Source organism: Bos mutus, chromosome 26 (genome assembly GCF_027580195.1).
Source record: "Bos mutus isolate GX-2022 chromosome 26, NWIPB_WYAK_1.1, whole genome shotgun sequence".
Classification (NCBI taxonomy): domain Eukaryota; kingdom Metazoa; phylum Chordata; class Mammalia; order Artiodactyla; family Bovidae; genus Bos; species Bos mutus.
Genome location: NC_091642.1, coordinates 11,515,803 through 11,530,469, shown reverse-complemented (window position 1 = coordinate 11,530,469; position 14,667 = coordinate 11,515,803). Strand labels below are relative to the sequence as shown.

The following is a 14,667-nucleotide window of genomic DNA, read 5'->3' as shown; positions in this document are numbered from 1 at the left end:
GACAAAATCCTGCTTAAAAAAAAGTTTCTAACTTAAAGCTTTCTAAGAACTGAAGTAACATTTTCTCCTGAAGTCTTCATCAATTCATACGTTTTCTCCTCTGATGGCCTAACAGCTGCTCTGAAGACAGGAACACGTTAAGTCACTTTCAGTGTACTTTATCTCCTTCCAGGAAGTAGAAAAATTCCCTTTCATTATGTGGAATTTGGCTTAAAGCACTTCAGTGTTGGATCTGCAGTTCTGTATCCTTAGAGGTCTAATAAATATTACTACCAGAAGGTGAACGAGCTGAGAATATTTAACTTGTTTAGAAGACCTACCCTCTCTTCCTCTCTCTCTCTCTGCCTCCCTGCCTCCATTCTCATCTCCATCTCTCTATCTCTGTTTCCAGTTGAGGAATAATTAAAGGGCCATGATGTAGAAGAATAGGCATTAAATATATTCTGTGTGGCCCTCAAAGTACAACTGGATGTAGGCTATAGGCAAGTCTCTTTCTACTCAGACATCAAGGACAATAGATCTCTCCAGGGATGACATGAGCAGTGAATGAGTTCCTCATCCCCGGAGGTGTTCAAGCAGATGGATATTTATTGCGACCCTTATGGAGGATATTTATGGAACAAGTTGAACTTGATGACCTCTTCTGAAATTCCTCTTCAATCTCTGCACATCAGTTCACACCAGGCAACCACAGTGGAAAGCCTGGATGTGTGGGTCTCTATAGGAAAGTATCGCTATGCTGGCTACCCGTTTCCAGGACACACTCTTAGAGCAGCTAGGTAGGAGTCATTGAGACACAGTGTATAACTTTTGGAAGTGATAAGAAATTGTTGCAGATTTGTGTTGTCTGAAAGTGGTGGTTGGTTCTTAGAAATAGCCCCAAATCTGATCAATATGGGATCACCCTATTAGACACCATTTGGGGATTTAAAAAATAATCCAACAACAGAGCATGACTATGGAGGGACAAGGGTGATTTCCTTGGCATGCCCATAAGCTCAGTATGAAACATGAGAGATTTTCCCCCAAGTAGCACTTTGTAAAGGTGTGCCACCACAGAGGTACCAAAGGAAGCTGCACTCATTTGAGAGTTTGCATCCTGCAGTGATTTTTCAAAGGTCAATCTCACACTTTACAGTTACAGTGCTCACTTTATCTCGGGGAGGAATTGGCATGTTTATTTCATTTCTTATGATAGAATGTTTCTGAGACTGCTAGAACCTCTGACCCATGCTTCCTTCACGGGAGAACTTATCACGTTCCATGGGGGGCTTCTGAAGACCCAGCTGGAGCTGTCAAGCTGGGCACCTGGCCAGACGGCTTTATCTAACCTGCTTTACTTCACTCCCTTGTCGACTCATTGCTTCAGTAGCATCACGGCACTTTGAGGGGCTCTACTACTTGGCACATGTTCACAGCTAGATGGGGCTTCCCTGTTACTGCCAGTGGTTAAAAAAAAAATCCTCCTGCCAATGCAGGATACACAGGAGACTCAGGTTTGATCCCTGGGTTGGAAGGATCCCCTGGAGGAGGAAATGGCAACCCACTCCAGTATTTTTGCCTGGGAAATCCCATAGACAGAGGAGCCTGGTGGGCTGCACAATCTCTGGGGTTGCAAAGAGCTGGACTGAGTGACTGAGCACACATGCACAGCTGGACAGTTGCTGGCGCCGGCCTCCTGCACACATGGCAGGGGCCTCCCATTGTGGGTGATTAGGGACACAGAGGATGCCATCTTCAGGCCATTTCTGGGAACTGCCCTTCAAGAGGGACCCGCCTTAAATAATCAGAGCTTCAGTGTGTATGAGAGAGCGAACCCATGAAATATCCTGATCCAGGATATGTAATGAAGAAAGTGAAAGTGTGAATTGCTCAGTCGTGCCCAACTCTTTGCAGCCCCATGGACTTTAGCCCGGCAGGCTCCTCTGTCCATGGGATTCTCCAGGCAAAAATACTGGAGTGGGTTGCCATTCTGTTCTCCAGGGTATCTTCCCAACCCAGTGATTGAAACCGGATCTCCTGCATTGCAGGCAGACTCTTTACCATGTGAGCCACCACGTAATGAAGAAGGCTGGAGTTTTCCCTTGACAGCTGGCTTTGGTGAACGAGAAAGGAGATGATTAGAGCAGATGACAGAGTTACCAGCAGGAGTGGAGAAGGAGGAGCCCCTGCAGCTGAGGAGGAGCCCCTGGGTGACATCACCACTTTGTGTAAAGGCAGCTCTGCCAGTCTGCCTGGCAGAGCACAGGCAAGGCAGCCTTACCATGTGTAACTCTTCTACTACTTAAAGATGGAGGGGCTGGCCAAGAACTCAGGGAAGCACACTAGCATTCTTTAATCTGCATGGTTATGACATGGAAGCGGGTATCCGGATCCATGTTCATTTGCTCTACATGAAACATTTTTCCTCCTCCAAAGCATCATTTGTGGGTCCACCTTTTCCCATTCTCAGTTCAGAAGCTGCGGGTGAAGTTTCTATTCCCAGCTTAGGGATGAAACACGTGGCCCAGGCCTGAGACAATCAATCCAATCATAATTCCCAGACCACGGTGCCTGGTTCAGGACTGGACAGGGCCAGTGACCTTCAATGACACTTTTGTTGGGACTGCTGGCTTCAAGATAGAGGTCTTTCCCATCAGATTTGATCCTGAGAGCATGGAAAGCTGGAATTCTTGCAATCACCTTGGAGCTACCAGGAACTCAAGACTGAAGCCAATACAAATGCAGAGTGGAGTGGAGAGGTAGAAAGAGTCAAGTCCTGGTGACACTGCTTGGATGCTGAATCCAGCTGTGCCTGAAGCCTGATCTTCTTCTGAACTTTACAATTCTACTTCTTTAAAATGAATTTGGCTTGAGCCATCTGTTCCTTGCTCCACAGAAGTTCTAATGGTATCAGTTCTGTGCAGCTGATAGGCCTAGAATGGGAACAGGGGAAGTAGGACTAATCCGTTATTATATGTTACAGGATGCTGTGTTGTTGTAATTCCCCATAGGGGAGAGATTTCGACAGAGCTGTTTGGAGAGGGTACAGGCTCCCTCAAGGGTGAATTCTTTATCAGGAGCAGGATTTCTGATCCAAACAGGATGACCACATTGAGGGGAGAGCATAGAATCAATTCAAGGCAACAAAAGAGGGGGTTACCTGGGCAGCTCTTTAGAGCTGTGTGTTTCAAAGTCCCTTTTTAATGATAATAGCAGTGTAGTCACATACTCTTTCAAACTCCTTCTCTAGGCATCTCTAATACAAGCAAGCAATGATCAGGAACATGTGGCACAAAGATTCTAAATCTACAATCTTGGTAACAGTCCCTGGTGGTCAGCACCAACACAATTAGGTCTTGAGCATGAACTTAACCTTGGTCCACCCTTCTGACTGCCAGAGAGGTTGATCCACTCTGCCCTCCAGACCCCTTCCACCTCTTCTCCCTTCACCTATTTATGTTCTTGCCCTCACTTGGAATTTCCTTGGCCTTTTAAGAACCAACTCTCCTCAACAAGGCTTTGTGCTCTGGCCACCCCAGACCAAAGGGAGGATTCCAACCTCTGATCTCAGAGTGATCCAGTTTTCAGAAGGGGACTGATTGGTGCTGCTTTGCTAAGTTCCTTAATGTTTCTTCACGGTTCCTTGTCTGTCTGTCTGCTTGAGGGCGGATTTAGATTATGAGTCCTCGCACCCAACACATAACTGTGCTCAGTTGATGCTCATAGGTAAGTGATGTATTAATATCATTGGCTCTTGTTAGTAATCTAGAATCTGGCCTCCTGACCAGATCCTTTTGGATCTGGGTTCCTAGAGTTCACTGGGTTGACTATGGACTCTCCCACACCCCAGCTCAGTCCAGTGTGCTCAGGGTAGTTGCAAGGCCCGGGGAACAGAGGAAACAGACCCACACCTCCTTCCTCCAAGTCCTCATTACTCTACCCACACCTGACACTCCACGTGCGTGATATACATAATCAATCATTCATTCATTCACCGAATACTTACCAAGCACAGTGTGCCAGGCATCATGTATACAGTGACAGGCTAACCAGATGCAGGGCCTGCCTCTGGGGCTTCCAGGATGGCGTCCCTTCCACACAGCCAGGACTGTTCCTCCTCTGTCTGCCTTTCTCTCCCTAGTCCTTGAGATGTCTTGGCTCCGGAATCTTGGATCTGTCATGGGTCCCTTCTGAAGTAGAGTCAGTTTGCCCTCTGCTGATGTCTAAGCTCTCCTTCTAAGGTCTTCCTTCTTCCTACCCTCCCTCTTGTCCAAGGCTGCACTCTGGCTTCTCATTCCCAGTAACTACCATCTCCCAGATCTCTAAACCCAGGAGAGACCTGGGCTCCCTAGAGACAACCTGATGGTTATGGTTAATATGAGTTTTGCATCTTGAATGTCCATTTGTTTTAAATTAATAAAAATAGGAAGTTCAAATTCTGACAAACATATAATCCTGACAGGTGATGGGAAAGCAAACCTAATCCCTGGTTGGGCTCTGGTTTGACGTCCTGACCCTCGGGTCACCGGTGAGGATCTGGCCTTTGACTCTGAACCCTTCGGGTGAGGCTTCTGGTCCTCCCAGCAGCCCTTGCTGCCTCAGGTGCTGATGACGATGCTGTGTCAGCAAAGAGGGACCCTGCCCACCTGCTGGGGTAGGGGCCAGTCTCTCTCTCTCTCTTTTACGTTTCACAGCACAGTCCGGAGCTGCTTGGGGGCTGCGCGGGGTGGGGGTGAGGGCGGTTTCCTTTGGCGTGGCGCTGGTGGTTGGCGAAGAGCCAGGTTCCCCTTTGCCCTCAGTCTGTGCCAGGACCCTGGAATCTGGCCGGGTCTTCCAGGGGGCAAAGCAAAGCTTGAGAGTAATCTCGGGTAACTTCTTAGGGAAAAAAAAAAAAAAAAAAATTCCAGGTTAGAAAAATGTAGGAAGGGCAGAGAATAGATAGGAAGGAGCTCTGCCCGCCACGAACAGTGGGTGCCAGGGCTGTCTGGAGCCCGAGAGAATCCTCAAAGCGCTCCGCTACTACCTGCCCACGTGAGTGCGTGTGCCAAGGAGCCAGAGCCCCGGGAGCAGCGAGAGTCGAGGACGAGCGAGGAGACGCAGAGGGGCCGCAGGCAGAGACCCAGCGAGCGCGCTGCCCGGGCGCCGAGCCCAGGGGCCGCCCACTGGCGGGGGAGCCGGGGAGCGCGCAGGGGAGGCGGCGGCGTCCGGGCTTCCCCGGGCTTCCCCTCGCCCGGGCGCGAGCGCAAGGCGCGGCGGGCCCAGGAAGCGGAGGCGGTGCCGGGCGCGGGGGACCCGGGAGTCCCCCAGGCTCCCTCCCGCTCGGCGCAGGGGCCGCGGGGCTGGGAGCGTCGGGGGCGGTCGGCGCTGCGTCCCCGAACCCCAGAGCCTTGGGCGGGAGATTTGGGTTGAGTCCTCCCCGCCGCCCGCCCGCCCCTCTCGGCGCCCGCCTCCCGCCCCCGCCCGCGGCCTGGAGCGCGCCTCCCTCGCCGCCCCGGGTCTGGCGAGCCGGCACCGGCCAGGCTGCGGGAGCCGCCGAGAGCACCAGCCGCCGCCGCGGGAGCCGCTCCGGCCACACCATGCGAGAACTGGCCATTGAGATCGGGGTCCGAGCCCTGCTTTTCGGGGTCTTCGTGTAAGTAGTGGCGCGCCGCGGGTCTGGGCGCGAGGACTCGGGGACCCACGGACCGAGCAGACGTCTGGGCACCCCAAGTTTGTTTGCGCCCCGCCGGTGCCTGGATTGGAGGGTCCCTTCCCCGCCCAGGGATGCGTCCTAGGGGACCTAGAAAGACCCTTCTGTCCCCCTTCCTGGCACTCTGCGCACGAAGGGACCCCCGCGCGCGAGACTGGCCGGCTCCCGTCACCTCAACGCGCCAGGTCCCCTGGCCGGCGCCTTTCCCCGGCCCTGCACCACCTGCCGGGGATTCTGGATGCTTACGGGGACGCAAACGCGCACCCTCGTTGGCGCCCTGGGGAAGTTTCTCCCTGTGTGTGATCTTCGGAGCCCGACGTTTGCAGTCTCTGCTCCTGGCTGCATCCTTCCTGGATCCGCGCAGTGCCCAGGGCCGGGCTGGGTCTCCCTTCGCGCCCCTGGCTTTGGCGCCCGGGGGGTCCTGTTGAGCGTTTTCCCCGGAGGCATTTGCGATGCTTCTCCGGCTGGAAAACTGTTGCTGCGGCGGCTAAGAAGTCGGAGGGCCGACAGCCCGGGATGTGGGCTCCATATGTCGAGAGCTCTGTGCGGAGTCCATGCCCACTTAGGGCAGCAGCGAGATGCCCCGGGGGCCCTGAGCGGCGGGTGCTTGGCAAGAGGAGGGGGATCTGGCAATGGGTTTTTTCAGAGACGTCTGAGCCCCACTGTACCCCCGGGGGCCCGCCGCCGCCTCCAGCTTCCCCCGCGCCCAAGCAGCAGCGATCTGTCGCGTCTCTGCCCTTCAGATTCAAGCCCAGAACATCCGCTCAGACCCATTTCTAGCCTTCTGTCATCTCCTGTCACCTAGGCGCCGTGTCTACACTTGTCCCTCCATTAGGGGTTCAGGTTCTCTCTCCTCCTCTGCCCAGGGCTGTTTTCAGACACATTTTAAATATTTAAGTTGCATGAACTTTCTGGATTTGCATTTTTTAAAAAAGCCCATTAAGCCATTCCAAACAGGAGGCCTCTCTCTGGATTTCTGCCCCGAATCCGGAGTCCTTGGTGGCAGGTGGGAGGCCATGAGACGACTTCGGTTTTGTTCACCCAGGGTATACACGTGCAAAGAAATGCCCTTTCTGGCATGTTTTTCTTTACCAGGGACTAAATTCATCCAGCGTGTTTATTCACATTGCTAGAAAAAAATCCGTGAGCTTCCCCCAGGTGCAGAAAACCCCCTTTCCTAGCTTCTGACTAAACACTAGTGTTATTCAGCCGGAAGAAGAACTCGGGTGGTTCCTGAGGCACTTTAGAAAAAAACAGAAAACACTTTCCCCTTCTCTTCATCTGTTTTTCTACCTTTGGAATATACATTCAAACTAGTACTTGCCTTGCGGCCAGATGGGGACAGCTTCCAATTGGCAATTAGGCTGAGCCCCATTAAAGTATTGTGTGATAGAAATGATAAAATAGTGTTCAGTGCACAGCAAAATTTACCATTTGTTGGGTGAATGTTCGTGTGAGTTATGTTGAAATAAAGTGAGGTAGGCTCTTTGGTTGCTAGTTTTGTTTGCCACTGGCAATCATCAAATTAAAAAAAAAGGATCCAATGATATGTAAATATTTGTATTATTTTCAAACACTCCTTCAAATATCTCCCCCCCACCAAACATTTATGCAAATTTTATAAATACGTAATGAATGGTCCATGCAGTGGATTTGGAAATTTGATAATTACCATTTTATGTGCTTCTTGCTTCCTCTAAAGATATTATGTAAAAATCAGGCAGTTCATATTTTTTTCTCCAGCTTCCCCTTTGTATTAATTACTTAATGGGGGATCTTCTATCACCCAGAGGGGATCTGTTATCACCAAAAATCTTGGGTGCTGATGGCATTTTTGGATGATTCCCTGGTTTTGTATCAAATTAGAAATATTAACAGTGTGTCCAACTTGTGGCTCTTTTACCTGCAAAGACCAGCTTGGTTATCTGTGCTCAACTCCCTGGGTGGGAATCTTGGATGCTCAGATGCTGTTATCATCAGGCAGATACGGACTTCCGGAAGGACTGGTGTGGAGCGCGAGATACAGATGACCCTTTGTTTTCTGAGATGAGCTTCTGGCGAGATGACAGAGGCTGGCTTTCGGGGTGAGGGGAGTTTTATTCTTCCTTTTGCTGGTGCTTCAGTGGCTTGAACCCACCTCTAGTCATGAAGGTGATGGTCTCAGTAGGAGGGCTTCATCCCCGTAGGTTTAGAAAGTCCCTCTGGACAGGCCGAATCCATTTCTCTGCTGTTGGGTCCAACTTAGATGACACTATTTGGTTCTTCTTGGTGTATGTCCCTTATTTCTGAGGATAAGGAAATAATCTTTTGCTGGGGGATACTTTATTTCTTTGCAGACTTGTGCCTCTAGGGAGCATCACCTGTAGATATTCCTGTTCTCTGATCAGATTTGCTCTGCATGAAACTAGAACCCCACTTCCTGGTGCCCAAAGTCTTGTCTGACTCTTTTGTGACCCCGTGGACTGTAGCCCGCCAGGCTTCTTTGTCCATGGAATTTCGCAGGCAAGAATACTGGAATGGGTTGCCATTTCCTTCTCCAGGGGGTTCTTCCCGACCCAGGGATCAAACCTGCATCTCCTGACATTGGGAGGCAGATTCTTTATGGCTGAGCCACCAGGGAAGCCCCCCTGGAGGTGTGAGGTTAGTGCTAATGCAATGCATTTGTGGATGCATGGGTAGTGGGCATAGACTAGGAACCAAGGTTTCCCTTGTTCTCTTAAGGAACCGGTTCTCTGTCTCTAGACCAGGTTTAGCATTGAGGTTTGATGACTCAGGATTCCAACAGGATGCTTTTCATGGACCACTCTCCAGAGAGCACCCGAGAAATGCTCGGTCCTGCCTGAGAAGCTCAATCACCGAGGAGAAAATTAGTAACAAGTAATGCCCATCAGGGCTGGTATGTAAAGTTTAACTTACCAAGAAATAAATTGGTTTGAGGAATCAGTGTTTAGGAAACATCAAAGTATGGTGTGCAGCTTTGAGGCTGAATTTAGTACTCTGAGACTTGTGGGCTTTGCTCTTCCTCAAGGGTCCCATGGGAGGGCTTCTCAGGTGATGCTGGTGGTAAGGAACCCACCTGCCAATGCATGAGATGTGGGTTCAATCCCTGGGTCACGAAGATTCCCTGGAGGAGGGCCTGGCAACCCACTCCAGTATTCTTGCCTAGATAACCATACGGACAGAGGAGCCTGGTGGGCTACAGTCCATACGGTCACAAAGAGTCAGACACGACTGAAGTGACTTAGTATGGCATGGCAAGGGCTGTGGGCAAAGCAGAGAGGAGGAGTGCCCACAGGCTTCCTCCATTCTGCCATCACCCTAGATGCCAGCAGGGATACTGTGAGTGTTCCTGCTAAAGCCAGACTGGATGTTGCTGAGTGAGTGGAGTGTGGAGGCAAGGGGGCCAGTCAGTGGCCCTGTGACCCACGTGTGTACCACCACTGGTACACTACTGCCACGTTTCCACCTGGCCTCTCCAATACCTGCCATGTATTCAGCGCTTACCATGTGCCAGACACTAATAAAGACAATCGCATGTATATTTAACCGTTATATGCACCTGATGAGGCGGGTGTGTTGACATTTCTAATCATGGATGAAGGATCTGGAACACAGATTAAGGAACTGCCACAGAGCTGGTAAGGGCGCTGAGACCTAAATCTCGATGCTCCAGCTCTCAGTCACCTTGCTGTACAGCTTCAGGGAAAAAAAATAAAAACAGCCAGCAGTGGTCTGTTGAGGGCTCGCTGTCCACCAAAGGGACTCCATGTGATTTCTCCTTTAAGCCTCATTTTGCTTGAAGAGATCCTCTTAATTTTTCCGACTTTACAAATAGAGAGACCAATTTAGAAAGGCTAAGTAACTTGTCTGCAGGTACTCAGCCAGCAGGAGGTATAACATGCTTTCAGGCAGTTGTCTTCCTTTCCCAAAGCTGCTGAGATGAACTATGTCCAGTTCCAGGCTTCCAGACGGGAACCAAAGTGACCGCCTCTTAGAAGCCATCCCTCCGCTAAAGATCCTTTATCTGTAGAGAAGCACGGTCTGGACTGATGTCACTCTAGTTCCAAAACCAGACTCTCTGACATCTCAGTGGTGGAGGGGGCCAGCTGTGGTTCACCCTCCCTAAGAGGAGGGGTTGGGCTTGTTACAGATTGTAAGGGTCTTCCTTACGTCTCTGGAGCCCAGAGAGTGTGACGTGGTGAGGAAGTTGCCAATAAAGACACTAAAGGACTAGCGCTGTTTTCTCTTGCCGCTGTTGGCCGTTCCCCTCTGGGGCATCAGTTAAATGGGAGAAACCTTTATTTATAGCCCTGCAGAAAGGACCCTGGACATATGCTGATGACCTGACCTGCTAACGGGTGGGTGGGGGATGGCACAGATGAGCTGCCTACTTCATTTGTGAGTCTGGGCTCCTCAACCTCTCTTTTTCTCCCCACATCCCTCCATCCTCTTTCTCTCCCTCCCTGTGGCTCCCGGAGGATCCTTGTCTGGGATGTCCCTCCAGAAGTAGGGGTGTGCTCAGGATGCCAGGCAATGGTGTTTGCTTCACCTCAGATCAACTCAGCCTCTCTCCTTTGAGCACTTCCTATGCTGGAGGCCTGAGCAGGTGGCAGGGATGGTTGGGTAAGGAAGACCAGGGGGCCTCCAAGGAGCACGCAGCCTGGCAGAGCAAGACACGACACACTGCTTTTTGTTATTCCCCGCCCCCTCCCCGTCACTTTGCAATCACTGGTTTTGAAAGTTTTGCCTCCAAACATTTCCCTTTTATTATCCATCCAGCCTGTAGAGGCATGTTTGGCATCTTGTAGGTGCTTGCAGTTATCGTGGTTATTTTTTTTCTCTTTCATTAGTAAACTTCAGTTTGTGTAATTCCAAACAGACACAGAGTAACTTGGCGCTTTAGCTGATCCAGGTGATTTGCTCGAGGGCCCTGGTTGTGAGGTTGATTTTTGGAATATTGGCAGTAGCTAATAGATCTTTCTTTATTACCCTGAGGAGTCTGATTTAAGACTCGAGGTTGGGGAGGGCTGTGGTGTTTGGAGAAGACTGCTCGGTCTTGTTTAGAAGGAGGAATTAATTAGCCCTGGGAGGAATGACAAGGAAGAGACAGGTGCCAAGGACGGTTGTTTAGAGCTGGCATCTCTCACCTGAGTCTTGAGCAGGGCATGGAAGGTGCAGAGACCCTGGGCCCAAGAACATTCCTGCAGACAGAGTCCTGGAGCCAAAGCCTGGAGGCACATTTTGGGTGGAATTGGCTCAGATGGTAAAGAATCGGCCTACAGGAATCAACCCAAGTTTGATCCCTGGGTTGGGAGGATTCCCTGGAGAAGGGAATGGCAACCTACTCCAGTATTCTTGCCTGGAGAATCCCATGGATGGAGGAGCCTGGTGGGCTGCAAAGAGTAGGACATAAATGAGTGACTAACACTGAGCTCACCACGTGTGGCCTCAACACAAAGTGTGGGTTTCGAGGTTGGGGAGTTGAGTTGTAGGAGGGTCAGGAAATGAGCATGGCACGAGGACATCTTAGGGCCCACGTGAAGCCTGGATGTTCCCCTGTGTGGAATGTCCCTGGGGAGCTCTGGGAAGTTTGAAACAAAAAAGCACCATGAACAGACACGTGCCCACTGTGGAGGGTGCGGTAGTTCCCTCAGCACCTAGGCCCCGGTCCTTCTGTCAGTGGCCACATGTGCCTCTGTTGCTGGGCTCCTCTGTGCTTTTGGGGACCCTGAGGTTTGTTCTGCCGTCTGTGCAGGAATCCACATCCCTGTCTTGCTTTCCCTGCTCTTTCAGCTGGGCCTTGCATGGTTGGCGCTCAGGAGAGCTCACCAGCTGGTGCTTGGTTTGCGAAGATCGTGTTTACAGACCCCTGAGTTCGGCATCCATTCAGAGCAAGGCTTCCTGAAGGGCAGCCTACTGACCACCTGCGCCTGAATTACCTGGGCCCCAGTTCAGGCCTAACTGGATCAGCCTTTGGAGTGGAGCCCGACCCTGGAGTGGATCAACACTCCCATCAGCCCGTGGAGTGTTGCATTTTCATCAGGCGATCCTTCTTACGCATTTGGGAACTGCTGATGTGCAGTTACAGTGGCTTGAGACCCTCTTGTGGTCTAGGGTCGCCTCTGGTTATTTTCTCCTTTGGCTACATGGGAGATGACCATTCCCAAATCCCTGCGTTCAGGTGGGGCCGTGGGGAACATGGGCAGAGTGAGAGGGTCACCTTCAGGTTGAGGCAGCATCAGGCCCCTTTGGTGACCTGTCATTGTCCTTCTCTGTTGGCGGCAAGCATGGAGCTCTGTGTTGAGGTGGCAAAGCTGCCAGATGCCAGCTGCTGTTGGAGGTGGACTTGTGGGACAGAAGGAAGCTTTTTTTCATTAACTGTGATTTGGGGACTGAGGTAGCTCAGCTGGTAAAGAATCCGCCTGCAATGTGGGAGACCTGGGTTCCATCCCTGGGTTGGGAATATCCACTGGAGAAGGGAAAGGCTACCCACTCCAGTATTCTGGCCTGGAGAATTCCATGGACTGTATAATCCATGGGATTGAAAAGAGTCAGGCACTACTGAGTGACTTTCACTTTAGCTACTGTAGCAGAAATCTATTCTATCTACTACACCTGTAATAATTTTGCTCACTCTCTAGGAACAAAGGGTTTTTTGAGGCAAAGTGTAAATGACAAACCATGGGCTTTGGAGCTAGATGGACAGGGTTGGGATGGGATTTTGACTCTGCTACCAACTAGCAAATTGCCTAAAACCTCAGTTTTTTCGTGAGTGAAATGGGTTAGTTCCTACTTCACTGGGTTTTATTAAATAAGGTGCTGTAAGTGCCTACAGTACATACACCGATAATTAGGTGTCTGCTCCCTACTCTTGTGAATCCCTATTGTCTGTATGTCCTGTCAAAACCCAGCAGTGTAGTATAGTGGTCACAGTTAGGCCCTGGGCGTTGGGTTCCTGGGGCTTGAATCCTGGTTTTGTCACTTAGCTGTGTGAACCTTTTAGCAAAGTGTTTATCCTAGTTCCGTCCATGTTTCTCCATCTATTCTCCATCAACAGCATCCTCGGATGTAAGACTTGTGAGTACTAAATGAGAGCCTCAACAAATGGTGATATGATTTTTATTATCCTTTTATTTAGATGAATCCATAATGTACATGCTAAGGAAAATGCCATAGGTAGCTAATGATACTCTTATTGCAAATGATTTACTACAAGATTTCTGTAAAATGATTAACTCCTTTATATTTCAAACGATTGCTTTTAGCCCCCTAAAGTGAGGTACATAAATTGCCATGAGTTCATTCAGTGAGCTGTACCCCCATTATAAAGCATGGGGTGCTGTCTCTCTGATGGTGTCTCAGCCCTGTAGCTTCTCAGCAGTGACAAATCACCAGCCTTTTACAGCAGCGATTCTAGGACACTGAATCAGAAGTGTTATCAGCGTTCACTAATATGTAAGGAAAATGCTGTGTTCCCATCATTGACTTTTGAGTCTGTGCTTGTCACACAGAGTTCTGCTAGAAGCCTGCTGCCGACAGTTTTTCAATCAGATACCCCTTGTACCCACCAGTCTCTGCATGCCAGACCAAGTATACCCAGCGCTTCTCCCCCCACCCAGGAGGGCATCTGCTCTGTCTTCTGCTAAATGGAGCATCCTTCCATTTGAAATATTATTTGCCACTGTAGAATGAGTCGGCTGTACCCAGAATTCTGAGAATTGGTGATGTTTTCCCACAGGGAGATAAATGCTTACAACGCCACAAAAAGAGATCATTAGTTTTATAGCTTTGGGATAAAGTTATCTCAATTAGTTATAAAGATTATACCTTTTATGACCCACACAAGGCTCGTAAAAGCTCCATATCTCTATTTTTCTGTGATAGTGTTTTTAAATATGAAAATTGTCTCAGTAATATTGTTTCTTTAAAAAATATAATCTTGGTGTTCTGCAGATGAATTAGAAACCCTGGTTCACCGTGAGGAAGTAAATTAGTACAGGACTTGGCAGTGCCTGGGATGGTTGAGCAGGAAGCCAGGAGGGGCTGGGGCTGTGGAGCCCAAGGACTGCTTCATCACAATCTTTTAACACGTGACTGTGAAAAATTGTCCCGTCGAGGTGAGGGACGAGTTGTTATCCTGTGTCCACTGAAGACAAAGCAGTGAGAAACGGGGTCAGAAGCTGCAGGAGCATCTAGGTTGGTTTGCAGAAAGCAGTCTGCCGATTAGCACTAGACATATCTTTCTCCTTTACCAGAGGGTTTTTAAAACGTGTTTTTATTGAAGTATCAGTTTGAACCATGTGGAATTGCTGATATTTGACTGTTTTGACCTACAGACTCAGGAATTTCATCTCAGTCCAAACTAAAAATAATATCCACAAAGAAAAGTGCATGATTCATGACTGTACAGAGCACCCTCCACCCTGACGGCCCCTTCTGCCACCCTGAGGGTCCCCATCATTCTAACTTCTAACAGCGTTTTCGAGCTTTGTGTAAATGGCATCAAGCATTGTGCGTACTGCTTTCTGGACCTTTTTTTGGGCTTTTTGCTTGGGCATGCTTTGGAGACTTATCCGTGTTATGCGTAGCTTTAGTTTGTTAATTCTCATTGTCATTGCATGATGGTCCCTTTTTGTTTACTCGTTATATGGATATCATTTATTGATATTTGGATTCTTTATTATTTTTGGCTATTAAGCATAATGCTGCTACTGTTTTTAATGAACATATCTGTAATTCCTGTGGGCTATATACTGAGGGGTGGAAATGCTCAGGAACTCATCTGAGATTTTTAAAGAGGATTTGGCTTCTTTTTGTCTGGCCCAGATCCTGAGAGAGAGCACTAGTCTGAATGCTGCTTTAATCTCCATCCGTTGATCAGTTACTTTGTGTAAAGCACGTGGTGAATGACAGGAGGATGCGCAGAGGATGGGTCCCCACTCTGCAGGAGGGGGACAGCCTGGCACCAAAGTCTGCTCATGGGCATCAGAGCTGTA

At 49.7% G+C, this 14,667-nt stretch overlaps 1 protein-coding gene across 1 annotated transcript in view; it reads left to right on the top strand.

Moving 5' to 3' along the window:
• The first annotated feature begins 5,395 nt into the window (after window positions 1–5,395).
• Window positions 5,396–14,667, top strand: part of PLPP4 (phospholipid phosphatase 4) — a 146,630-nt gene continuing 137,358 nt past the window's right edge. Inside the window, exon 1 of the mRNA XM_005890174.2 lies at window positions 5,396–5,614. Coding sequence (XP_005890236.1) covers window positions 5,559–5,614 — 56 coding nt within the window. The 5' untranslated portion in view covers window positions 5,396–5,558. The remainder of the gene's footprint in view (window positions 5,615–14,667) is intronic.